At 42.3% G+C, this 27,965-nt stretch overlaps 1 protein-coding gene across 2 annotated transcripts; it reads right to left on the bottom strand.

The window, feature by feature from the left end:
* Positions 1-27,567, bottom strand: GCNT1 (glucosaminyl (N-acetyl) transferase 1). Of its 2 annotated transcripts, none has more exons than XM_060237479.1 (2): positions 27,280-27,567; positions 1-2,497 (listed from the first exon to the last, which is right to left on the bottom strand). In XM_060237479.1, the coding sequence occupies exon 2, from the start codon at positions 2,385-2,387 to the stop codon at positions 1,107-1,109; it is 1,281 nt and encodes a 426-aa protein (XP_060093462.1). In that variant the 5' UTR covers positions 2,388-2,497; positions 27,280-27,567; the 3' UTR covers positions 1-1,106. The 2 variants fall into 2 exon arrangements, with proteins under 2 accessions (XP_060093462.1, XP_060093463.1); XM_060237480.1 differs by lacking the exon at positions 27,280-27,567 and adding an exon at positions 25,167-25,307.
* Between the last annotated feature and the right edge of the window lie 398 nt (positions 27,568-27,965).

The raw sequence follows: 27,965 nt of genomic DNA, 5'->3' as shown, positions 1-27,965 counted from the left end.
TGAATGTGAAATATCTTTGGGATGTTTTTATTATGGTCAGGAAGGAGTACACATTTTGAAATACACAGTCTATACAGGCAACAAAGATAGCCTGGCTTACCCTCAGATAGAACTGGGAAGAAAAGTTGTCTAAAACATATCAACTATCAGTTATATGACAAGAGGTTTTATATTATTTAAAATTTTGAATATTTTATTAGCATTTAACCCACTAACAGCTAAAAGGAATGGTTTACTTTACGGCTATGAGTTTCTGACAGAAGAATCAATATTGCTAAGGTAGAATCTCACTCCAGTTAATGGAGAAAAACTTCTGAAAAGGATATAAAGCAACATACCGATGACATAATGCAATATATAATGAATTGTTTGTATTAACAGAATAGTTCCCTGAGAAATTTTTATTTGACTGACTACTTCTTGTGTCAGCTGCAAACCTTGATTCAGAAGACAATATATACATACACACTTTATGCTTCAATAAACCATACACAGAAGGTTTGTTTTGAGTTATTGTTGTTTTTTTAAGTACACTAAATACAAGACTTTATGTTGGTGGTGCAGTTTTTAAAATATTAGAATACTCAGGAAAAGGAAGATTTGGGTGCCTCTACACTCAACTTAACTAGGCAAAATAGAAATGTGGAAATGTCAATTCCCTTTTCATGTGTTACCAGTTCTTTCAAGACACTCCCTGGGATTCTCTCTTACGATTCTTGCACCTTTCAATTGGGCATCTATATTCTGCATTACAAAAACAAATGCCTTGGCAACATTAGGGTCAACATTATTTGGATAGCAGATATGATAAAAGCAAACTAAATGGCTAGCTAGCAAAGTGTTAACTTTGCAACCTTGAGGTTTTGGGCCTACGTTCTGCTACAATGGAATAAGCAGATAGGGATCTTTAGGGGACAGTTATGGAGAAGCACATAAAACAGTAGCAGCAGCTAAGTAACCACCCTGTGAGTTCTGTGTTTTTTGAGAAAGGGGGAAGCCCAAGCGAAAAGAAAGGCACACCTTACTGTTATCAACAGACAATAAAAATATTCTTTTTGATTTCCTTCTCAGAGGGAGAGGGCTTAAACCAGGCATAACTTTACATCTTAATGTCTGCGTTGATACAGAGCTTTGTCTCTTAAATATTCTTCCAAGCACTGGACTGCAAAAGGATCTATGTCAGTGTCAAACTTGTTGGCAAAAAAGTGGTGTTTTCGCAACATCCAGTTCAAGTCTCCAACTCCAAAGACACACACAGAACGGACATGAACCCCATTACAGGGTGGATATGGGGCACCTTTGGAAACATCCCCCTCAAAGTAATGCCACTTGACAAATCTGGCAAGGGCATTCATATCAGACACATCATATTTGTCACTAGCAGAAACAGCACCTGGTACTTCAGGGATTCGTTGAATCGTAGCCCACAAGTACTCATCAGGACTGTAAGTGTCTTTAGCCCACTCTATAAAAGAAAGGATTTTGCTGTTTTCCAATATATATTCAACAAACCTCCTACTTACAACAAAGTAGGCACTGCCAGAGAAAATAGGTGTACTGATAGGTGGGTGTTGTTTGTCTATTCCCATATTCTTCACTTTACCATCAACAATTTCATAATGCTTCTTCCACCGTATCTCCTTGTATGAAGGCATTTTCTCGGTTTCCAAGCTGTTTTCACCCTTGAGAGCTTTTAGCTTTTCTACTATTTCCTGATTGGTCTTGATTGGGAAATCCATACCACAAAGGTTGATCAAATACTTCCAGCTTGTACTCCTCCTGTAGAGGTCCTTCATGCAGTTGAGGTCAGCTTGCACTCTGCTCCATGAAGCATACACTACACTCTCTAGCTGGCTGGCAATGAAGACATTGTTGAAACATGAAGCAATTCCTTTCACCGCAGCCAAGAAGGATTCTGGGGACTTCTTATCCACATGAATGCAGTAATAGTTTTGGGGTGCATATATAGATCTCAGAAGTCTATCTAGCATATTAATTTTGTGATAAACCACTATTGAGTATGCAAGTGGAAATTCTGCTTCTTCTTTGCTCAGAGGTTTCATAATATATTTCTGTCTCTTTATAAAAGAGGCACAATCAGTTGTCATGTTAATATAATCATTTGCTGTTAGCTTAGGGCTTTTCCTAAAAGACACAGTTAACAACTCCAGCTTTACTTTCTGAATTTCCTCTGGATCACCTTGCAATATCTTGGTACAGTTTACATTATTGTTGGGGTATTCACCTACGAGTTCCAGATTCTCATGATGCAGATAATCTGGTTTCTGATGAATTTTGATAAGGGACAAAGCCCCTGCTGTAAAAACTAACACCAGGAGAAACTTGAAGCGTAGGATATGACAGTGGCGAAGTTTCCTTCTCAGCATTTCAGAGAGTGTTAAGAACCTTCAGGCATCGAAGTGACTTTCTCCAGAATGTGAAAACGCATATACCTTTGGAGGCTTCAGTTTGCATTTCTCAGAAGTAGATGGTTATCCTGTAAATGAAAGCAAAATGTATACAGATTTAGAGAACAGACGTGCATTCATGTTTTCAATCAAGAGTTAGAGTTATAATCACTATTAGGTTGTTTAAAACATTAAAGGAAAATTTGGCCATGAACTTCAATTTAAAACATTAATAAACTAATTGTTTTATAGACCTTTTTAGTCTGTCATTGTTCACATTCCAGTTCAGGGCCTAGACTTTTCATACAGCCACTTTATGCTGAAGCCTTGTAAACACAACTGTTTAGAGGACCAGGCATATTATAGAGAGCGCCAGTGCAATGTCATATCATCTATTATATTAACTGTCACTCCAACACCAGTTTATTTTCATTTGGAAAGTACTTAGTAACTTAAAGAAATGTGCAAAAAAAAAATCTGGGAATCTTTAAAAGAAAATTATGTCAGGAATTACCCAAACTGGAATTAGTTTCTCTCCCAGTAGCCAAGATTCTAAGATCAAGAGTCTTCTTTAATGTGCATGGAAAAGGAGGAATGTCTCCTCTTAAGACTACATTTCTCATCTGCATACAATATAACTACTTAAAACAGGGAATTTCAATTAACTTCCCACAACTAGAAAAGAGTCTCTTACACACTTATCTTCTATTTTGACGTATTTATTGCTTTAACCATTGTTCCCTCTTAATTGGATCCATAAAGCTGTTCACCCTGTATACTTTGCTTGTTGTTCCTGTTTTGTCTCAAAATATTATATTATATGCTAATTTGTGTTTCAGCCCTGTTTATAAGTTTGAATGATTTTCTTCTATTGCATTTTATTTGAAGAAGTGTGCTTGCACACAAAAGCTCATACCTCGAATAAACTTTATTCTAAGCATATTTAAGACATGCAACAAACTTCTAGCCAGTTGGGATATTCCTTTGGTGACTAAACATGCTCTGAGTAAGCAATGTAATTGTTGTTAAAGCAAGCATTGAATGGTCAGCTCCCTGTACAGGCAACAGGATGGCAACTTCAACCACCATGAGACCCAACTACTAGAGCAAACACAGCTCTTTTTGTCATTATTGCTCACTAGTAATATACCCGTTTGTGAAGAGAAATACAATGGACTCTAGAAATTTGCTGTGGGTGAGTCATGGCATTTGGGGGAGGGGATGGGGAGGAGAGGGAAAGATAGAGGGAGGCAAGGTATTTCAAGAAGGCAGCTCTTGGGAAAGAAAATGGAAAAACTGGGGAATGTGGGGTAGGTTATCAGACAAGGGGGGTAGACTGAGAAAGAAGGGATGGGGGGCAAAAGAGATGGGGTGGATTGCTTTTTAGCTCCTCCCCCCTCTCTGCAGCCTCTACCTAGGAAAGTACAGTCTTTCTCCACAGTGGGGACCAAAGTAGCTTATATCATTCTCCTTACCCCCTTTTGAACTGCCCAGCAACCCTGTGAGGCAAGCTAGAATGAAAGTCTGTGACTGATCTGAAATCACCCAGTCAGTTTCCACAGCAAGAAGCCAGGTCTGGCAGATCCTGCTCTGAAATCCCAACTGCCAAGTCACACCAGTTGTCATAGGGTGGTGACCTCAGCAGGGTATAATGACTCAGAGTGTATCATTTTCTCCAGGGAAACTGATATCTGCCCACCAGTTGTAATTCTGAGTGATCTCCAGGCCTCACCTGGATATTGGCAACAATTGTTCCCCAGGATGAAATGGCTGGTTTGGAGTGTGCAGTCTATGGCATTGTATCTGTCTGAGATACCACTCCTCCTCAAACCCCACCTTCTCCAGGCTCCACCCCTCAAATCTCCAGGAATTTCCCAACCCTCTTTCCTTCCCAGCCAATCATCAACCTATCTTCATCTGCTTCTTGGACTTCACCAAGTTCTAACTCATAGTGCAACACTTACCTCATGGACTAACATCTACCTATGCAAACCTCTACCTTGTCAAACACCCACCCATACAAGTAAGCTTGTTAGACTGCACCCAGGATTTACCCATCTACAAAAACAAGCTTGACAATGATGAAGTGGAAGAGTTGGCCACCCCCAGCATTCATCTTAATGACTGGGTGACTGCTTTCCCAGCCTGAAGGGGAGTGTGGCAGCCACCCCCCCCCCCCACCAAAAACAAACAAACTTGTCACCGGGGAAAGCAGGCAATGGGACAATTTGAGTACTTAGTCATGCCATTCGGACTACAAGGGGAGTTTTCATGAACTTTATAAATGAAGTCCTGCGGAAATATCTTTACCGAGGGGTAGTGGTGTACCTGGACGATATAATTATTTATTCGAAAGATCTCCCCTCCCATGTGAAATTAGTGAGGGAAGTCTTAACAACTCTCTATGAAAACCAACTGTATGCCAAATTATGCAAGTGTGAGTTCCATAAGACCGAATTGGATTACTTAAGCTACTATTGGGGAGGGGCTTGGCAATGGACCCCGCCAAAATACAAGTGGTACTGGATTGAGAACCCCCAAGGACAGCTCTAATCCTTCATTGTAGACAGCTCTAATCCTTCATTGGATTCGCAAACTTTTATCGTAATTTTATACAAGGATTTGCACACACCATGCTCCCCTTGACAGACCTTCTTAAAACAAAGGGGAAGGTCCGGAGGCCAAAAGGCCAGGAGCAAAATTAAATTGGACAGAAAATTGTCAGGAAGCCTTTAACAAGTTGAAAAGATTGTTTACCAGTGAACCTATTTTAATTCATCCCAATGAATTAAAACCCTTTGTGGTCCAATGTGACGCCAGCGATGTCGCTGTGGGGGCCATCCTCACGCAACCTCATGCAACCAGACGAGAAGGGGTCCCTAAAGCCATGCACCTACATCTCTAAGAAATTCTCTCAAGATCAGAGGAATTGGTTGGTATGGGACAAAGAAGTGTTTGCTGTAACTTTTGCCCTAAAAACATGGTGATCTTGCTAGAAGGAGCGAAGGTCCCATTTGAAATATGGACATATCATAAGAATCTGGAAGCTCTTACAGGTCGCAGAAAATTGACTGAGAAACAGATCCGATGGGCGGGGTTCTTTGCGAAATTTGACTTGAAGCTGAAACACATCCTGGGATCTAAGAATTTTCTAGCCGACGCATTATCCAGACTCCCCCAGCATAACAGCCAAAGGGAGGAGGTGATAGACTCGCTCATCTCCCCCTGCCAGGCAGGGGGAGTGGTAACTACCCAATCACAAGCAAAGCGTGGAAAACTGGAAGAGAAGGGGGGGGGTGAAAGACTGATTGCTGAAGTGGAAAAGGAAGCAGATGCGATACCCGAAGGGGTAAAGAAAGGGGAGGGAGGATTCTGGTACAAAGACAGTAAACTCTATGTGCCAGAGAGCCTCCGTAAAGAGGTGATCCAAATGTGTCATGACAACAAGTTATTGGGGCACTTCAGGTATGTAAAAACTGCATCTAGTGAATAGGCAATTTTGGTGGCCTTTTATGAAAAAAGACATCTCTAATTATGTGGCTTCTTGTCCAATATGTTTAATGGCTAAGAGAAGGGGGGGGGAAGCCCCCAGGGTTATTACAGCCACTGGAAACAGCCTCCAGACCGTGGTCGATAGTCTCATTGGATTTTATTGTAGAACTTCCCCCTTCTCAGGGAAAGACCGTAATTCTTGTAGTACTTGGACACTTTCTCTAAACAAGCTCACTTCATTCCCTCCTCTCAAATACCCATGGCTAAAAGATTAGCCCAACTATTCTTCCAACACGTGGTGAAACTACACTCATTCCCGGATAAGCTAATTAGTGACCAAGGAGTTCAATTCGTTGCCAACTTCTGGCGGGAGTTTTGTAAACTAAATGGGATTGAGCAGGGCTTGAGTTCTGCATATCACCCCCATGGTCAGATGGAACGGGTAAACGCGCTGCTGGAGCAATACTTAAGATGCTTTGTAAACGATCAGCAATCGAACTGGGCAGAATTGCTGAATATGGATATAATAACAGCATACGCAGCTCCACCAAGTCTTCCCCCTTTTTGATAGTGAATGGGTATGAAGGGAAACCTTTTCTGCTATTACCGGGAGAGGAGACAATGCCTGCAATACCCTCAACTTTTCAGCAATGGTGGGGAAAGTTGGGGAAGGCTTGCAACAACATCCAAGAAAATCTGAAATTGGCTAAAGAAAACTATAAAAAACATTACGATAAGCACCATTCTCCTGCTTGGGATTTTTAAAAGGGTAATACAGTGTTCTTCTCTACCAAGAACTTGCCTCTACCACAAACTTCTAAAAAACTGGCATACAAGTTTTTGGGACCGTTCCGTATTAAACGAGTAATCAATAAAGTGACTGTAGAACTTGAATTACCCAAACTGTTTAGTAAGATACATCCCATCTTTCATTGCAGTTTACTTCAGAGGGATCCTGGAGCCACATCTTGGCACCTCCGACCCCAAGCTCCCAAGCCTTTACCAGTGGGGGATCAGAATCACCATGAAGTAAAAGAAATCTTAGATGCTAAACTGAAGCGGGGTGTATTGTATTTTTTTAATTAGATGAAACAGCACACAATGAATGGGTAATTAGCTCAAATGTGAGAGCGCCAGTGCTGATTAAACAATTTTATACTAAATATCCTTCAAAACCCCAGAGAGGGGCTTAGGGGGGGCAGTATATCAAGCACGCTTATTTCTCTGACATAATGGGTTCTCAGACAAAGAGCAGATCTCCTGCTTTTTACTGCTCCCCCCTTATTTACAAACATGGGGCAAGTAATAAATCCATCTGGCCCAAGGATGTTTATGCTACAGCCTGGCTGGTACCACTTTCAAGTCGCCTCTCCCACAGGTTCACACAGACAACTCTTATCTTCTGCTAGAGAAGTGTGAGAATGGGAGGTGTTTTTAGTAACCTAAATTCTTTAGTAATAAAAGAGATAGTGTTTAGCAACCCGTGACTCAAGTATGCATCTGTAATGTAACCTTTGAAGATATCCTATATAGCAACTGTGTAACTCTGTATACATCATTATTCCTAAGGCTTGTGTCCTTGGTATAGCTTCTGAGTTTCTAAAATATAACAGCTTTGATTTAAAACAAAAGACTGCTTATTGAGAAATATCGACGCTTGACATAGGGACATTTAAGAATATTGCAGAATGGAGGGGTGATACGACCTGTTCCCATGGATCCTTGAAGCAGAAGACAAAAAGGTGGAGAGTGGCCCAAAAAGAGTTTGGGGGTGCAAGTCTGCGGCAGGGTAAGACAAGTCACACTGAACTGCCATGTGCTTGTCCTTATATTACCTCAGGGGATGAGGTCATGTGGTCTGTGACAAGGAGGCCAGCTGACCTGTGACACCGTAGTGATGTCAGAACATGTGACTGCTGATGCCACCAAAAGGGGCAGACAGGGAGAGGGGCTCCCAGTAGCTTGAAAGGATTAGCAAGTACTGATGGGTTTACCTATTGAAAAACAACCCTAAACAAAGAAAAAAAGTTGGTCAATTTAGAGCCAGATTGCTATCTCATTGTAACACTAGAGCGAACACAATGGGGAATATCTGCATTACAAGATTACATCCTGGCCGGTGATCTTTCTAGACATCGTCCTTGTGTCCAGCAATCTCTTCAATGGCTGGCAGGAACTAGCTTCTTGTTATGTGTGGGCGTTGTAGCAAGCTCTATTGTCCAACTACTGGCTCTTCACATTTGCATCTGCATTAGGCTTCCCAACCCACCCCCCCGCCCTGCCGGGGGACCCCTGAATTAGCAGCCTAATCCCCCGCTCCCTAAAAATCTGATAGCGGGGGTGGGGGTGGAACGGCGTCGTGTCTCTTTCCCTGCCTGGCTTCAAGCTTCTCCCTTCCTCCAGACCCACCCACCGCCGGCCTGCTATTCTCTCCAGTCTAGCCTCCCTTCGCGACGTGCATGCTGGGACTTGTAGTCCTTGCATCCTCTCACGTCTGCTGAGCATTATTCTCTATGTGGAGATTGATTCTCATAGGGTATAATGGGGAATTGATCTGGAGGTTTCGGGGGCTCTGGGGGAGCTGTTTTTTTTATGTAGAGGCACCAAATTTTCCGTATAGTATCTAGTGACTCTCCCCAAAGTATCTCCCAAGTTTCAAAACGATTGGACCAGGGGGTCCCATTCTATGAGCCCCAAAAGAAGGTGCCCCTATCCTTCATTATTTCCTATGGAAGGAAGACATTTAAAAAGGTGTGCGGTTCCTTTAAATGTGATGGCCAGAACTCCCTTGGAGTTCAATTATGCTTGTCACACCCTTGTTCTTGGCTCCGCCCCGATGTCTCCTGGCTCCTCCCCCAAAGTCCCCAGATATTTCTTGAATTGGACTTGGCAACCCTAATCTGCATTGGCACACCTGGGGTGTTTTCTTAGCTCTGTCCTCATGAGCAACAAGATGGAGTCAGGATTCCTTCCAGCATGGCTTCTGGTTAAGAGCTGATCTTAGATGCTGTCTTCCTTGGACAGAAGTGCAGTGCCATTCTGCATACCTTGGCAGCTCCTTGGGGAAGCCTGATCTGAAATCCTTCTGTGCAGGAGGAATGCATAGATACAGCACTGGCTGGAACAAGCAGGGAGGCCTCTTAGTCAAGCTGTAATGTTTGTTGCTCGGCCCCACAGAGTAAAATGTCCATATTGAAGCTGGCACAGTTGCTAAATGCTTGGAATCACACGGGATCCACTGCCTATAGAAAGTAGGCAAGTGGGTATTTGTCATTACTGCTTATCATGTCCATAGAAGCAGCTTGCCTGTATTCACATAATATAAGTTCATAACAATAAGAGTTCTACATCTCTGACACTAGGCCAGAGTTAACTCAGTCCATAAATGGTAACATAAAAAGGGGGTCCAGGGAGTCTGGAAAAAGGGTCAGAGTGAACACAGTCCATTTTAAAGGTGGAAGAGTGGGCTAATGCTCACAACATGACAGAACAGGCAAAAGGCAAAATACAGAATAAAATACATGTGTCTCAGAGATGTCTCAAATGCACTGGATAAAATATAACAGTGGACCTATACAATTTCTCATAAAGTCATCAGGATAATACTTTTTAAAGTAGTATTTTAAGGAGATCACTATTGTCAAATATTTTGCAACAGATCAAGTTATTTCTGCATCAAAATTTGCTAACAATAGAGATACCACACAGGACTAAACCAGAAGTTGGTATTTGGTCATAATAGGGGTAATTCAAAGAGCCCTGGGGACATTCCATTGATCACATAATAACAAAAGGTGATCTACAGTCATTGTTGCAGAAGTGTTCTGAAAATGGGGCTTTAGCCAATCATCTTAGTTCTACAGATATAATACGCCTTGCCCAGATTACTGTACTGGCATTTATTCAAATGCCTCCTCCAAACAAAACCTGAGAAATTATTTTAGCATTAAAAGACTTAATGGCTGCAGGTACCTACTGGCCTCCTTTTAAATTTTTTAAAAATGGTCTTCCTAGGTGAGATTATGGCTGAACATAACTCCAGAAATTTAAAATGAGCCACCTGTTCTATTCCCCCCTTTTTAGTCCAAGTCTCTGTCTAGAACAAGGCCTTTTTGAAAAAAACCCATTATTTTAGATTTACCATAATTTACAGATAGCCCCGTGGCACAGAGTGTTAAAGCTGCAATACTGCAGTCCTAAACTCTGCTCACATCCTGAGTTCAATCCCCAGTGGAAGCTGGATTTTCAGGTAGCTGGCTCAAGGTTAACTCAGCCTTCCATCCTTCTGAGATTGATAAAATGAGTACCCAGCTTGCTGGGGGGAAAGTGTAGATGACTGGGGAAGGCAATGGCAAACCACCCCGTAAAGTCTGCCGTGAAAACATTGTGAAAGCAATGTCAGAAACGACTGGTGCTTGCACAGGGACAGATATTCCCTCCTCTATACAATAATCAATAAATGAATTTAATGCCTTACGAAGCCTAGGGATGCCAGATCCTCCGGTGGGGGCAAGGTTCCCTCAGTTTTGGGCACTCCTCTCCATTGCCAGCCAGCTAGCTGGTAGTGGTGGGGAATTACCCTCCCCCCCAAAAGGCAAGAAGCTGTAAATAAATGTGATGAGCCTATGTCACCCAGAAGTGACACTGCATTTATTTCTGGCTTCTCCCCTCCCTGCTCCTTGCAAGTTCACCCCAATCCTCTACTGGCTGGTCCAAAGGACCTGGCAACCCTAATGAAGACCAACGTCTGATCTAGCTAGTAGCACTGTGTCGTCTAGGGAGGGACGGTTGCTCAGTGGTAGAACCTCTGCTTGGGAAGCAGAAGGTCCCAGGTTCAATCCCTGGCATCTCCAAAAAAGGGTCCAGGCAAATAGGTGTGAATAAACCTCAGCTTGAGACCCTGGAGAGCCGCTGCCAGTCTGAGAAGACAATACTGACTTTGATGGACCAAAGGTCTGATTCAGTATAAGGCAGCTTCATATGTTCATATAAGTTTGCATAAAGCAAAACAGGTTTCATAGTCAGCCAATATAGGTGTGTGAAGTGCTAATTTCTGAAATAATCATTTCATTTCATAAGGGTTAAAAAGTAGAGGGGCTAGAAGCCAGCTTTCTTTAATACCTTATGAAATAGGACCAGTCAGCTGCTCCTCTGATCCATAGCAAATTTGGCTGTTGGATTTTCATACAATTTAAAAATTAGCCAGAGAAGCCTTTTATCTGTTGATGTTTAGCAAGCTTAGCCTAAAGACAGCATCTTAGGACGGAATCAAAAAGATCCATAAATGCTGCTTAGAAATTGCCTCCTGGGAGAGAATATTATTTGTCTGAGAATATTTGATACAGTACAAGACAATGATCAAGAGCTGAAGAACCCCTCTTAAATCCTGCTTGTTCAGGATGCAATATAGATTCTGACTCTATCCAATTCAGAAGCCTTGCGTCAATTGATTGTAACTATAAAACTCCTTTTTTGGCCCTACGTTGATTAACTAATTGTCTTTATATTATAGTGTATAGTAAGAGCCCCATGTCACAGAGTGGTATAGCTGCAGTACTGCAGTCAGAGCCCTCTGCTCACGACCTGAGTTCGATCCCAGTGGAAGCTGGTTCAGGTAGCTAGCTCAAGGTTGACTCAGCCTTCCACCCTTCCAAGGTCGGTAAAACGAGTACCCAGCTTGCTGGGGGGGGTGTGTGTGTGTGGAAAGTGTAGATGACTGGGGAAGGCAATGGCAAACCACTCCATAAAAAGTCTGCCGTGAAAACGTTGTGAAAGCAACATCACTCCGAAGTCGAAAACGACTGGTGCTTGCACCTTTATCTTTCTATAGTGTATAATCGAGCCTATATGTAGAAATATTGCTTGACCACTGAAGAAACTGATAAATACAAATACACTGAAATATAAGCGTACAATGAGTCACCAAATATTATATAAACATTTTACACATTTCCTCTTCTTGAAAAAGAGTGACAGTCCCTTCTCTCTTATTCTCCATGTTGGAGCTTTTAGCATCTTGCTCCCACAGTGAGCTTTTTCAAGCAATCAAACGGACCATTTCATTGCTTGAAAAAGTTCACCATGGGAGCAAGAAAGAGTGGATGCTAAAAGCTCTAACACAAAGAATAAGAGAGAAGGGACTGTCACTCTTTTCACTTTCTTCATGAAGAGGAAGTGAAGATTTCTCATGGGATTGTGTTCTGTTATTGTATGGATGTGAATAATGGTTAAATAAATATTGTTACTATATGTTATAGATTTAAAAGTGTGTAAAATGTTTATATAATATTTGGGGACATTGTGCTTCTATATTTCAGTGGTTGTGTTTATCATTCTCAATTGATGCTGAAACCCTATTTTGCATTGACCACAAAAAAGGCTGGTTTGGCCAAAATGTGTCTGTATTTTGGTTGCAATGGGTTCTATTTGTGTATATTGTATACTTTTATTCTTTATTGCAGGAGAGGAAAATGCTGTAAGCCGCTTTGGGATCCCACTGGGGAGAAAGGTGGGATATAAATAAAGTAAACAAACAAGCAAGCATGGACAGAGAGGCCAACTTTTTTATTATTATAGATTCATGGTAACAGCAAACCAAGTATTCATTTTGTTCTATTTGGTTTGGATCAAGGCCCAGATGGAATCCTTGTCCAGGAGCTCTTGGCTGTCCTGGTCTTGTCTGGCTAGAACCTGCTACTCCCTGCAAGATCTTCTTTGTACACAAGACATTGCTCTATTCCAATAGGCATATGACTCTTTTGTATGATGATGTGTTTGTGTCCTCTAGTTTTCTGTTTTCTTGCTCTCTGTTTGCAACTAATATATTCTAAAGGTCTCTCTGCCACTAGAGGATCCTAGAGTGAGTTGGTACTTCCTGCTGAACTGTTGTTGCAGTAAGCAAAGCCATAACTAGCTAATTTTGCACCTGAGGAGACACTTAAATTGCACCCCCTATACTTTCATTTATTTTGGTTAAAAGGTAGATTCATAAATACCAAGAGTAATAATAATGTAACATTTATCTTAGTCATGATACAAATTTTTGTGCCTTTAGCTTTGTGCACCCGAGGTTGCCTTGCCCTTGTTACAGCTCTGGCAGTAAACCTCACGGAATGCTGCTCTGCAACTGATTTATTTCCCCAGCTCTGCTAACAGTCCGCATCACAGAATGATAATTTTCATGACATAATTTGAGGCACAAGGAAGTTTTCAAATAACCCCAGATGCAAATGGCACAAACACAGTACCCACCATACGCATTAGGTTGTGTGAAGTTGAATCAATATGCATTAGGGTTGCCAATCCCCAGGTGGGGGCAGGTGATCCCCCGGTTTGGAAGCCCTCCCCCCACTTCAGGGTCATCAGAAAGTGGTGTGGGGGGGGGAATGTCTGCTGGACCCTCATTATTCCCTATGGAGACTGATTCCCATAGGGAATGGAGAATTGATTGGCGGGTATCTGGGGCTTTGGCGGGGGGATGTTTTTTGAGGTAGAAGCACCAAATTTGCAGCATAGCAGTCGACGCCTCTTCACAAAGCACCCTCCATGTTTCAAAAAGATTGGACTGCAGGGTCCAACTCTATGAGCCCCCAAAGAAGATGTCCCTATCCTTCATTATTTCCAAGTTGGGAAGGCATTTAAAAGGTATGCAGTCCCTTTAAATGTGATGGCCAGAACTCCCTTTGGAGTTCAATTATGCTTGTCACAATCATGCTCCCCTAATATCTCTTGGCTCCTCTCCCAGCCTACTCTTTGAATGCCCTCTCCCAGCCTACTCTTTGAATGCCTCACTGATGACAATTGTTATCTAGAAAGTCATAGGAATTTCATAAGAAATGGACACATGTTTACAAATATAACAAAGATCAGGGCTTTGGTACATTTTGATATGGTCATGTATGTGTGCCCTAACATACAGCCGAAAGCAGTACTGTGGGGCTCACGCGCTTGAGCCCCCAGACCCAACAAAGCCTGAAGACAGAAATGTGGGTGGATCACACATTTGGCATATCAGCCTGAGCCGCCCACATTGTGTCTGAAAGGCTAAAAGGGCACAGACATCTTACACTCATATTCTCGCTTCCTTTTACTGACATATGTATTCTTGATAAATTGCTGGCTGTATCGAATCTTGGGGGCTATGAAGACATAACCTCATGCTTGCTTCCTGTTTCATTAACTGCCTGAGATGTATAAATAAAACCAGGACTTGCAGAGAGCAAGCTTTCCTCACTTCCTCAATACACGTGTCGAGAGTCTTCATTCCTACACAGTATGACTATGGAGGTCAAGAAAACCAGAGCAGCCCTGACCAGGATAGCCCAGGCAAGCCAAATCTCATCAGATCTCTGCAGCTACGCAGGGTTGATTTTGGCAAGTACTTGGATGGGAAACCTCCTTGGAATACCAGGAGGCGGGGGCAAGATTTACTCAGCCACCTCCCTGAATATTCTCCATGCTCCCAGTGGGAGGGTCAGTCACCAGAGGTCACTATGACTTCCAGGAGCACAAACACTCACACATGTGCATATAAAACACAAAAATACCAAAAGAAAAAAACCCAGAGTTAATCAAAGTCTCTTAACTTCTATGAAACCCTGTAAAGAAGTCTTGGAGAATAAATGAAATAAAAGAAGCAAGATGTAGTGATATAAGAACTGATTATATTACAACACTGAAATGTTTACTCATGAGTTTGGAAGGAACAGAGGCTTTGGCTTGGATTCTCAGTTATTCAAGAGCTAGAATAGAGATCAGTATGTACCACCTTAGAGACACATTAGAGGTATCTGATGATAGGGCTGATCAAATAATACAGCTAAGACTACAAAAAAAAATGACACCACTCTGCTTGCCACATCTGTCAAAGCATAGTTTTATGTTTCTGACTTTGATTTTATCTGCCTTGAATGGGCAACATGTAAATATTGTGATCTACAACTAGGAAAAAAACTTGCAAATTCTATAGTCCTGTCAGCCAAATGGACTCTTAGGCTGGTGTGCCAACTCCCAATGATGAACACAAGCAGTGAGATTCCAGGAGCAAACAAAACTTTATTTCAATAAAAGGGACTTCAGTAGCAAAACTCCATTAGTAAGGCATCAGTGTTAACTTTTAATAGTGTAACAAACAACTTTTAGACATGTGCAGAAGTCTTCAGGTTATATAGAGAGGTTATACGTCCCTTATTTCTATATAAGCACATTTGCCAAGCACATCTGTTCTAAGATTACTATTTTCCCTTTGCTAGGTGGTAGATCAGTGATGAAGTCCATAGAAATCACTGCCTAAGATCTAGTAGCTGTCTCTAAAGGCTGGAGTTGACAGGGAGCTCATCCCCCTCTCTTCTTTGCCATGAGGCAAATGGGGCAAGTTGCCACATATTGTGAAATGTCTTTCATTATACCTGGCCACCAAAATTGTCTGTGTACGAAGTGTAATGTTTTTTACATATCCACAATGTCCACCAAGTGGATTGTCATGACAATGTTTAAAAATGTCCTTTTGGAGTGCTTCCAGAATATACAGCCTGTCATCTTTATACAGATACCCATCAGCCTTGCTCTCAAAGTCTGTTTTAAATTCTTCCCCTTCCTCTTTCTCCAGCTGTTTTGATTTTTTCTATAATAGGTGGGTCAAGGGGCGCATTTGTGGCTTTCCAGGATTGGCTCCGTGTGGTTACTGTCCCACCCAATTGTGCTTGTGTAAACATAGTGTCAATAATTTCCTCCCTCTTGTGGGAGGCGGAACAAGACATCAGCCAAAAAATTGTCGTCCCCCCCCCCCCCCGAGAGGTGCTTAAGGATGAATTTGAACATTGAGAAAAACTCAACCTTTTGGTGCCTAATTTGCACATGGTTTTGAGCACTTCCAGGATCTTATGATCAGTTTGGATTTCAAATGGCACCTTGGCACCTTCCAGCCATTGGTGCCAAGTTTTTAGAACTAGCCAAATGGTAGCAGCTTTTCTCAGTCTCATCAAATTTTTTCAACACCAAAGCACAGGGGTGAAAGTGATCATCCTCCCCTTTTTTGAAGGCTCAGCCCCCACCCCACCCTTAGCCACATCACTCACATCGCATTGGACCACGAATTGTTTGTTCTCATCAGGGGTGTTGTAACACAGGTTCAAAGGTAAACAGCATTTTTAAGTGCTCAAAGGCAGTTTGGCACTCTGCAGTCCAGCTTAGTCTTGCCCTCCATTTTTTATGCTCTGGGCCCTTCCTCTCCATTTTTAACAAACCCTTTAATGGTAGTGCCACTTGTGCAAAGTTTTTTATGAAGCATCTATAGAAAGTTGCAAACCCCGGAAATGATTGCAACTGATTATCTTGCGGGAAGGGTCCCATTCCAACACTGCCTTTATTTTGGCAGGGTCCATTCCCAGCCCGTTACAACACTTAATATCCCAAGAAATCTAGCTCAGTTTTGTGGAATTGACATTTGGACAATTTTGCAAACAATTTGTTCTGATACAAAGTCGCAATGACCTCCCTCATCAATTTCACATGGGACACCTTAGCTTGAGAATTAAAACATAATCAAGCTACACTACTAACCCCTTGTACAAAAAATCTTATCACATCATTTATTAAGTTCATAAAAACCCCAGGGGTCCACTGTAGCCCAAACAGCACCATTAAGTACTCAAACTGGCCCAGTGGGGTGGTGAATGCTGTTTTCCACTCATTCCCCTCTTGAATGTGCACACAGTAGTAAGTGTCTCTTAAGCTCAATTTTGTGAAAAGCCAACTTTCTGCAACTACTCCTAGTAGGTCTTTTAGGTAAGTGTTCGACATAGAGACCGCATTAATGCTGCATTAGTCAGTATACAATCTCAATCCCCCATCTTTCTTTTTTCTAAACAGTACTGGGGCTGCATGGAAAGATTTTGCCGGATAGGCGAGCCCTCAGGATAGGTTCGTATCCATAAATGTCCACAATTCAGTTCTTTCATTTCTACTCATGGAATATTGTTTGGCTTTAGGCAAAGGCTCTCCTGGGGCAATGAAGGGGTAGCTCTCCTCAAAGACTCATTTTAGGCCTCTGTACTCTTCAGGGATCCCTTTCACTTCCTCTCGGGTGAGGAGAAGGTGTTCAGAATCCAGGAGAGTGCTAGGGCCCCACTCCATGTCCCAAATGTGTGTTTGACGTTTGATCAGGAAACATACAGACCGAACGTTCCACTGTACATATGGGTCATGGCATTTCAGCCATGTCATCCCCAGCACTACTGGGAAACTGGCAGATGGGCTATAACAAATGGCCATTCCTCCCAATGGTGCCCCCAGATGCATAGGGACTATTTCAGTTTCATGGTGCACTGTTCGCCCCCACATCAGGGTACCATCCACCTGTTCAAACTGGACAGGATTATCTAGGAGTACCTTACCTAACCCCAGCCCTTCCACTAAGGGGGGGGGGGGGCGCGTGATTAGGTCTTTGGTACATCCTAAGTCTAACAAAGCTCTTATTCGCATGAATTTCCTTAATCTAGGGTTTACTGAAGTGATGAGGATATACAAACTTCCATTTGTTCTCACACTCAGTGACACTGAAATTCCACAGTCCTGCTGTTCTGCGCCTCTCACAGCAGGTTGTTGGCATTTCCCATCAGCTGGTCATCACTATTCTTACCGCCAAAGGAAGAGACGTTGGCCAACTCCTGGTCCTCTAATTTGGCATACTTGGCAACAGTCACTACCTCTTTCCCTTTGTGAGGTGCTCCATTGAGGCATCCATTCTTTAGCTGTTTCTCCCCATCTTCTTTCTTCTGGGTCATAAGGGAGACTCAAGGTCTGGAGGGGCAGTCTGCAGTGATTTCCTCACCCACATTTGAAACACAGTCTTTGCTTTATTTTCCATTCATGTTTGGAAGTGTTTGGGGGTTTCTTTCCGTTTGCTTTGTCCCCAGACTGAGTCTCTACCATCATGACCCACTTGTTGCCATTGGAATGCCACAATTTGCTGTCAGTTCTCTGTCTTGCACACCAGCTGGATCCACCCTAGCAGGGTGTCAGGGTTGTCTTGCATCAGGGCCCAGTCTAGCAAACTGGCATTCAATCCTTCTGGTATTGGTCCACTTTCATCTGCTCATTCCACCCAGAAACTTTGGTAGCATGGGATCAGAACTCTGCCGAGTTCTTGTGTACAGACTCTCATCTCTTGGAGTGGGTCTTCAAATTGCAGCCAAAGAACTTGTAGGAATCTGCCAGCTGTGTGCAGTTGCAGGTGCTTGCCTCATAGAGGGTCATGTACCAATTTGTGGCAGCTTCAATCCCAGAAAATTCACCTTACCAGCTTCTGACAGGAAGAGATACTCCCATTCTCACATGAAACTCCAGGCCTGAATGAGAAAGTAGTCCAGGGTGCCTGGATATTCATCAAACTTCATCTCCAAGCTTCTGGTTCCAGATGAGTCTTGCAGGGTGGGGGGAGCCATGGGAACTGGTGCTGGTGGGGCTTTGGGTGGTGGTGGAACATGTTCCACTGGTCCTGTAGGGGTGGCTGGTACTCCCAGTTGGCCCCCATCTCCCAGACTGAATTGCTCAGGGACCTGTCATCCATCTGAGGGTGGTGCCTGGTCAAGGGGCACCTGGGCAGGTAGTGCCTAAGCCTGCTTCCCCACTGCTTATATTTCCCTCAAGAAAAAATCCTATAATCATCTCAGTCCACCGTTGTTGCACCAACTCCTGTATTTCAATCAATCAGTAAAAAAGGGCCACAAGAACTAAGCATCATCATTTCCTGTCCTCCTTTTCATGATCTGCCTAATTTACAGAATCAGCATTGCTTTCAGATGGCTATCTAGCCTTTGCTTAAAAACCTCAAATGAAGGAAATTCAGAAAAGTCATTGCCTTACATCATAACAGTGGTCTATGCAGACAGTTATTTTATTAAGATGGTTTACATGGTTCACTTAAAGAAAATTAACAAGGAAATGATACAAGCCTTAAAGCAGGCTTCTTTATTTCAGTACCTTATGCTTAATTTATGCACAAACTTTGTATCCATAATAGTTTGTAGTGTTGCAGAAACAGGACAAGTTTGGAAGATGAAAACCATCATGTGTTTAGATTGATTAATAAAGGAATGTACCTGCTGGATCACCTCCATAATGTTATTTCTTATGTCTAAACTGCAACCCTTCTTAGTTAAATGTAATGGTAGTATTAATTATTTCTTTGCTACCTTTTGACAGGTGACATTTTCCTTTGGACAAATAAGTGTCTGGTCTCTATGCTCAGCTCTATTCTTCCGGGATTCACAAATATCTACTGACTCTCATAGTCTGTTACAATTTTATGTTAACTTTCCAAAAGGGTGCTCTGCTCATCATGCTTGGCCTAATGTAATAGAGACGGCTCTTTTAACATATCCACCTATCACACATTTTTCAGAAGTATATGCGGTTGTAAGATACTGGTTATTTATTTTGTACATTTTTATTCTGCCCTTTCTCCAAGGAGCTGCCTGAAGTAACTTACAAAATAAAACATAACACACCATAAATGATTTTTATTATTAGGCAGCATTTAAAACCCAGTCAGAGCATAAACAGTTAGAACATCAAGCAGCTTAAAATGATTTTTAAATCATTTTCAGAATGAAAAGCACACTATGAAAATAGCATTAACAACCAGCCACTTAATTAAAGCCTGGTATTTGTTTACAGTGGAAACACAGCTTTGAACTAAGCCATGGAAACTGGTTTTGAAAAGAAACTACACAAGGAAGCTTAAAGGATCTCACCACTGTATATGCATTATAAACCTGTATGACAGGGTAGGGGTACTAACAGTCAAAGATATTCTTGTCTGGAGACCATCTCTTCAGTTTTGAAAAATATTAGTCCCTGATAGCATTATTATAAAGTTATTAACTTTTTAAAAACTACACTAAACGTTAGTAAAAATAAGCCACTATTTTAGCTATGTAAGGGAAGGAGCAATGGTTTACTAGACATTATCATCCTATTGGAAGAGAGAGGCTAACTCAGTGGCTCCCAACCTTTTTGGCACCAGGGACTGGTTTCATAGAAGACAATTCTTCCATGGACTGGTGTGTGTGTGGGGGTGGAGCTGGGGGTTTTGCCACCCCATGCTGCCCCCACCCATGCCCTGTACCTTCCCCCCCCTGGGGATCTTTAAATGGGGAGACACTGGGGCTGGTTCTGCCTTCTTCCTGCTAGGTGGCCAGGTGGCTGAAGGCCAATCTGCCTCCCCCTCCCATTTAAAGACCCCCACTGATCCGCTCATTGGCCGGGGTCTATAAATGAGGGGTAAGCTAAGGTCACAGCAGTGCTGCCCCTTCTGCCAGCCTGGGACCAGGGCGGATGAAAGAGGTTGCTCTGCCTTGCTCTGAGTCTGCCTTGGAGCAAGGACGCACTGCCTCTTTCACCCACCCAGGACTCTGCCTCACTCTGCAGCCCAGTTACTACCAGGCCATGGACCGGTCCCAGACCGTGGCCTGGTGGCTGGGGAGCCCTTCACTGTAGTGAAGATTTGGAATTAGCACCTGCATGTAGTAGGTACAGCAGAAAATACCAAAGATGAAGATATCTAAAAAAGGAAGAAACAGACTAGTCTAGATGATCCTATATATACCTGGCTTGTTATCTTTATTGTAACGCATCTCAGCAGAAATACTGTAAATGTGCAAGTAAAGGTAAAAGTTTTCTTAAGAAAGAAAGAAAGCCTAGTTGGGATAACCAAAGCCTAATGGGTTAGCTCTCATAACTACAGTAATTTTCAAGGCTATAATAAGTTTATATGGCTAGGATAGTTTATTCAAACAAAGGTGTTTAAGGGGAGGTGTCTTGTTTCAAACAGATGTAGGCAGGCCTCAGATTCAGTGAGAGCTCACAGGAACACAGCTCCTGAACCTTTCTTAGAGTTCCACCTCCTTGTCCATTGAATAGTAGTGCAGCTGCAAAACAATCCCTGGATGAGCTCCACCACCTATTTTTCTGCAAAACGACCCCTGGATGTAGGAATACCTTCAGCTGCTACCAAGCTGAAAGGGACAACAATTTTAGTGAGGAGCTCCAGGTAAAGGTGGGGACACAACTGGGAATATATTAACACAATTGTAGGAGTATTCTCAGGGACCACTATATTCTTCAGAAAGCAGTCTAGCAGCTCGGATTGGCCAACCAAGTCACTGAAGGACAGCCTTTACAGTTGGCAATCATAGGACATCAGCAAGGCTTCTGATGCAGATTCATGAGTAGATCACATTTAAAAAGGCTTGATTAAACATCTGTATGTAAAAGGTTACTAGCTATGGAAATATTATTAGCCATAATCAGAAATTCAGCAAAAATCGATTTTTTGAGCAGGTGTGGCCTAACATGCAAATGAGTTCTTGCTGGGCTTTTTCTACAAAACAAGCCCTGTATGAAACAATGGTGATGTCAGGGGGCATGGCCTAATATGCAAATGAGTTCCTGCTGGGCTTTTTCTACAAAAAAAGCCCTGGCTAAAAGAAATGAAGAGCAGCACATTTATGGAGAATTATAATTGTTAGTGTAAGCGCTTGAAAGAGTTCATACACATCATTCCAATTATCCTTCAAGTAGCCCTAAAAATTGGCAAATATTCCACAGTTATGGATTGGGAATTGACAGCAGCATACATTGACAGTAGCTGGGCTGGCCTATGACCACCCACTTCAAGTATGGGTTAGGTGAGACCTGGAGAATTCTCTGTTCATATTGTGCTGCATTAGAGAGCAATGGGATAGGTGCAATTCAGTCATCATTGGTATCAACATATGATAGGATTCACTTCCCCATAGCTTCTTTCCAAGATGCTTTTGCAACACTGGAAACTGGAAGCCAAAGATGTGATCCAATGACATGGTTTGATTTCAGTAAGGAACACCACATCATTCATCCTGGACACATACAGTGGTAGAATAACATGGGAAGACATCATGGGAAACTTGCTGCTATGATGCAAGACACACCTTTTATTTCCTCACACCTCAACATGAGAAGAATGTCAGCTTTATTCACCCCTACATACCAAAGCATATGGAATTCATTTCCCTGTAGAGTATTCTACTCTGGCAGGAAGTTGTCAGTCATGTAGGAAATATCCATGTGATTGGTTTTGCTTAGATGGTTTGTGATATTCACATACATACCTCAAATCACAAAGAACTGCAGCAAGGAAAAGCAGCTCCCACATTGGTGAGCCAAGTATGCTTATTTATTATTTTCAGGGCTTTTTTTGATCAGGAACACACAGGAACGCAGTTCCAGCTGGCTTGGCACCAGAGGGTGTGGCCTAATATGCAAATGAGTCCTGCTGGGCTTTTTATACAAAAAAAACCCCTATGTGAAACAGTGGTGACATCAGGGTGTGTGGCCTAATATCCAAAAAGTTCCTGCTGGGCTTTTTCTACAAAAAAAGCCCTGATTATTTTTATTTCACAAAATTTATATTCCAGGAAGAATAGATTTTATCCAGTATTACTCCAAGGAGAAGGAAGGGGAGCTCCATTTCTGCATACTGGTCTCTGGAGTTGGAGCTTCTTTGGCTAGGTTTCCTTCTAATCTCCCTCTGTAATATGGGCTGAAGGCAACAAGCAGTTATGCATGGTGATTCTCCCCACTCAATGATGGGTGGAAAAATCCCTCCCTGTGCACAACATAACTGATGATCCCTCCCTGTGCACAACATAACTGGAGAGTTTCAGAAGAACACCATCTACAAAAATGGCCATTTTGTATTGGACAACTCTAACTTTCAGCTTTGCCTGGTTAACGCCTGTTCACATGCATGTATTAAGACATTCAGATAAACATAAGCATCCCTAAAAGAACCCTGCATAAGTACAAAATGAATTTGCATGTTCAACTCGTGCACATGCCAGGGTGGCAAGATTAGAGTCCAGTAGTGATTAGACACAAACAACATTTTTTGGGTATACATTTTTGTGAATTTTGTTCTTCAACTAACACAGCCATCCACCTGGCTCTGATCTGTATTCATGTTTCTTCTTCCCCTTGAGGAAGAGAGGGGCTGGTGAAAGTTTTCTGTAAGAATTGTGACTACTAACAGTAAAGACAAAAGACCTATTGTTCGGGTCAATATGCCAATGGTAGATAAAAGGATCACGTACAATGAGACATTTCCTGCAAGATTCCATGCTTCAAGAATAAAGGCTGAATTTTCACACACAGAAAACTATGGCTGCTCTGTGTTGAAGTCTGTGAACTCTGCTAGTCCACAGCAGACTCGCTCTAGAAAGCAGAAATCTTGTAATAGGGCTAGAAAATCTGGTTACTTTAAGAGGTAGTGTTTGGAAAATATATTTGCTCATTATGAAAAGTTGGGTGGCCTTTTGGGTTAATAATAAATTACTTAGCACTATTTCTCACCAACCCTATAAGCATTATACCAGTGCAACCTCCATTCACACCTGCAGGGTTCTGTGGCCCTCTAACACAAATGCCATTGAGCAGAATGGTGCTTATAATAATCACAGGCTTCTGCTTACACTTCCTTATTAAAGAAACGGAAGCTTAGCAGGCCCACTTGCGATGGCAGGATAATTACTTCTTACAAATTAAAAAGGAAGAGAAGAGAATTTTAAAAGGACAAATCAGCCAAGAGCAGCCCCAAACAGAAAAGGCCTTTGTGCTATTACACAATACTGTCTTTTGTTCTTGGTGGACTTGAAATCTGTTATCTATAGTCTTATTTAAAAGACCTGTTTGGAGCAGCACAGAATCCAAAAGGTAACTCATACTGCTCTTTAAGAACCACGAACCCCTCCTACTCCCATTAAACAGATATTCTTTTCAGAACAGCCTAGAAAATAAGGCATGGTGCCCAGCAAATACTTCGAGCTGCTCATTCCCAACCACTCACCAGGCTTAGGCTAACAAACAGGACTTTTGGCTTCGCCCAGGTACTTGGTGTCCCCTCAGGCACCAAGAAGTTTGTTATAAGGGTGTCATTTAAAACTGGGGTACAGAGGGACTGCAATAATACGAAGGAGATTCAGCAAGGTCCAAATGCCCACTCTTGGAAACATTCAAATTTCAGTAAAGAAAAACATAACTCCTTTAAAAAAATTTTTGTTGCAGTTAGGGTTGCCAACGGCCTGGAGAAAAAATATCCTACCTGTTTCCTAGAAGCTTAATGCATAGATATGGGCAGTGGGAGATAAATATTGTCACCTGGTAAACATCTCATTAACCCTCTGTTAAAAGTGCAGGGCATTTTCTGCCAGGTTATTGTGATTATATTTAATATTAATATTGCACAAATATGGTACATTTTCAGATCATTTGTATGATAAAGTTAATGCTTCAGGAAAACTTGTATGGTGTTATTAACAAGGGACAGGTACCCTCTTGGTTTTTTTTTTTTTAAAGATGACTGTTACACATACCTAGTACACAGTCCCGCTTGATATTTAGTACGTATAATCCTTATTGTTATACTCTTACCATTAGTGTATAGAGTTCCTTAACAGTATTCTGCCCTCAAATTTTCAATAAATCTAATGGGCAAGGGGGATGTAGGTACTTTAATCCCTATTCCCAACTGTAATCAAGCTTTAAAACATAAACCTAAGCCTATAGAGAAAATGTAGATTTGGGGGAAGGATCTGAAAGTAGGGGGAAAGGTACAGAAAGGGAGAAAATATAAAATTGTTTGAGAGAGAACATTTCATTGGATGAGGAAGAGCAAGCCCAAGGAAAAAGTCATAAAAAAGAAGCATAAAGCCATGTGGTCAGAAACCCTGATTAGCACACGATAAATGCAGGGCACAGTGTTAATTCAGTACAACAAAATGTATGTGCACAAGTTCTCCTTTTAAGACATTTGAAACTTCTCTATCATTTTGCAAGGGTTTGGTATTTTTAGCCCATGTTTCTAAATGATACCAAAAGCATGCAGCTTTGTACAGAAATGAAACTCCACAATTCTATAAAAAATGAGACAGAAGTTTTCAGATCAAAAAAGGTCTAAAAATTTTACTAATCAGGAAGCCCAGCCAGTCCATGGATTAGCCAATGGGAATTCAAAATTGTAAGGAAAAGTCACTACTGCGTCATATTTATCTACAAAATTTATATTCCACACTTCTGTGTCTACATTTCAAACAGGATGCAAATTAGCAAAACTACATTCAGAAGAGTATTAAAATGTATTTCATCTGCATACAGTGTTACTTTTCAAGTTACATCACTTTCCCACAAATTAAAACGGAAAAGTAGCCAGTTCTCATGCAGCAAACTTACTTTATGCAGAAACAAAAGATTCTTAGATACTTCACCTATTGTTCTGCACACAGGTATCATATATAAACCTCACTTTCATTGCAGGCATGAACATCAATAGCTGAATGCAGGACTCCAATTGAGCAGCTTCCAGTTTTTGATCTGATGCACAATAGAAAGCTATTAGGAGTCTCTTGCCATATGTAGAGAGAAGAGACAGCACTCTCAGTCAGGACACATTTAGATGCTTGAACAAAGTAGTTACCACCACAAGTTTAGTAGTCTAGTAGCACTGCTAAGCACATTTAATATTCAGCATAAAATCAAATTTATGCAGCTTCTAGTGCATTAAAAGAGATATTTTAATTTAAAAAAAACCCTTACCCATGTTCCCCTGAGAAAAACTCAAATTGCATTAGACTTTCTAAAAAAGATAACTTTGTAATTTTGAAAAGCCACCTTCCTACTAGATTCCTTAAATTATTTTGTGTCCTATTTGCCTTGAAAGCTGCCAAGGATCATGTCACAATTTCAGCCTTGAGGACACAGGTGTTACTCAGGGTGTGGCTACTGGCTCTCCTTATCTGCTGCAGTTAGCTCTAGTTAGTTCAAATTTACAAAATGTCAAGTAGCTATTATAAATTACACAAGGTATCATTGTCAGAGATGCAAATCTGTTTACTTTTGATAAAAGAACATGTTTGAACTCTGTTCATAATGTTGCTATAGTTCTTAGACATACAACAGTCATCACTCTATTTTTAATGCTGAATATGTTGAAGAAGAAGATATTGTATTTATATCCCGCCCTCCACTCCAAATCTCAGAGTGGCTCACAATCTCCTTTATCTTCCTCTCCCACAACAGACACCCTGTGAGGTGGGTGGGGCTGAGAGGGCTCTCACAGCAGCTGCCCTTTCAAGGACAACCTCTGCCAGAGCTATGGCTGACCCAAGGCCATTCCAGAAGGTGCAAGTGGAAGAGTGGGGAATCAAACCCAGTTTTCCCACATAAGAGTCTGCACACTTAACCACTACACCAAACTGGCTCTTGAAGATTCATACTGTACAAACTGTACCTTGAATCCTGATATAATTACCCCTCAGCCTCTCCCAACAATTCTTAGGTCTGAAATGTAATTCATCTATATAGGTCATGACAAAACAAAGTTTTAGGAACTCTCTCTTGCTTACAGGACAAATTAGCACTTAGGCAAGCGAATTTAAAACAACAATTTCTGTCTTTCTTTGTTAACAATGGGAGCTCTTGACTTATCTAGAGGAAAACAGACAGGATAGGGGTGGGGACACTACCAAACTAAACACCACCACAGTACCAGGAAAGGAACTTACTGTGGTCCCTAAAAGGTTTTTCTGTCCTTCCCCTTCCAAGGTGATCGCGCCAGCTGGGTAGCCCCGTTAAATCTGCCGCAGCAAAACAATACAGCAGGAGCAATGTTCCCTCTAAGCTGCAGAGCCTTGTGAACAAAAATTCTACTTTGTGAGCTACTGACATTAAAGTTGTGAGCTACTGCATATATTATGTGCTGAGCTAAGACAAAAATGTGTGAGCTGGAGTCCAGGGGGTATCCTGCAAACTCACAAAGCTCACCGCAGCCTAAGCGAGCTTTGAGTTATAGTCTCTTTTGCCGGAATACGTTGTGTTAGCCTGCAAGGTGCTGCTGCACTCCTGTTTTATCCTCCTTAAAAGGAAATACTCGATGCTGCTGTTCCTCTGTTAGAGACTGAACATGTTTCCCTGCCGAAAAAAAGAGCAGAGGGGGGCTTGCCGAGCACACGGTCTGCAGTGCAGACACTGAGTCCCTTCTTTCCCCGCACGGCTTCGGAGGTGGGTCTTGGGAGCCTCACGAAGCCCGAGCATAACTTGGCTGCGGCTCATTCTCCACCTTCGCCTTAAAGCATGAGCGCTCGGATTTGTTAGTAAAGTCCATTGGGGCTAGAAAGGAAAGCGTTAAGCCCCGAGCACAGCAGGACCAAGACCCCCCCCCCCCTAATGCACGTGGCAAAGTCTCCCCGAAGGACCTGAGAGACAAGCCTGACTGAACTCGATCCTGGCGGGCCGAAAAAGATATTAGGATGAAGTGACGAGAAAGAAAGGTCCTGCGAGTCCTTACCTGTAGCGACTCGGGCAAGAGCGTGGAAAAGCGCCGCGCAGACGCGTCAGAGCCGGTCTTGCTATTGAGCCGGAGCTGCAGCTGAGGCGCGGAGTTCATCTTGCCTCGCTGCTCCACCCTGCGCTTGAACTCGCCTCCTCTTAGCCGCCGCTCTCGTCAAGCCGCCTTCTTCGGAATCGAGCCAAGGAAGCACCTCCCCTCCACCCACTCCCCATAGAAGGCTAGAGTTTCCTGCCTTCCTGTGGCCGTTGCTTCCTTCCTTCTTTTCAGGGCGGATGGCAGAAACCCAAGCAGGACAGGGAGCAGAACAAGCCGAGCTTTGCTTCGCGATTCCGCAACCCTCTTCTCCATCGCTGTATTGGTCTCATCCCTCGGGAGTAAGCCCCTTTGAAAGCAATGGCAAGAAGACACTCGTTTGGAAAGTAAAGTTTAACGAGTAAAAAGGGGAGTGTACTTTTTTTTTTCTTGCAACGTAAGGTTGCAATTTACGTGTCGCCTGTTGATTTCGAACTTTGCACATGCTTTTGGCCTTTTTCTTTTCTTTTTTACCTCCAGCATCAACTTGGAAACCAGTGATTCCCCACACTCCCGCATTCTCTCAATAATGCTTCATTACTGTTTGGAGTAGAATTCTAAAGCTGCATTAGCAATTTTGAGCAGAGGTGGGGCGTGGATAATCCCAGGAT

The sequence above is a fragment of the Heteronotia binoei genome, chromosome 4 (genome assembly GCF_032191835.1).
Source record: "Heteronotia binoei isolate CCM8104 ecotype False Entrance Well chromosome 4, APGP_CSIRO_Hbin_v1, whole genome shotgun sequence".
Lineage (NCBI taxonomy): Eukaryota > Metazoa > Chordata > Lepidosauria > Squamata > Gekkonidae > Heteronotia > Heteronotia binoei.
The sequence above is the reverse complement of the archived record's forward strand: the minus strand, read 5'-3'. Positions and strand labels throughout refer to the sequence as shown.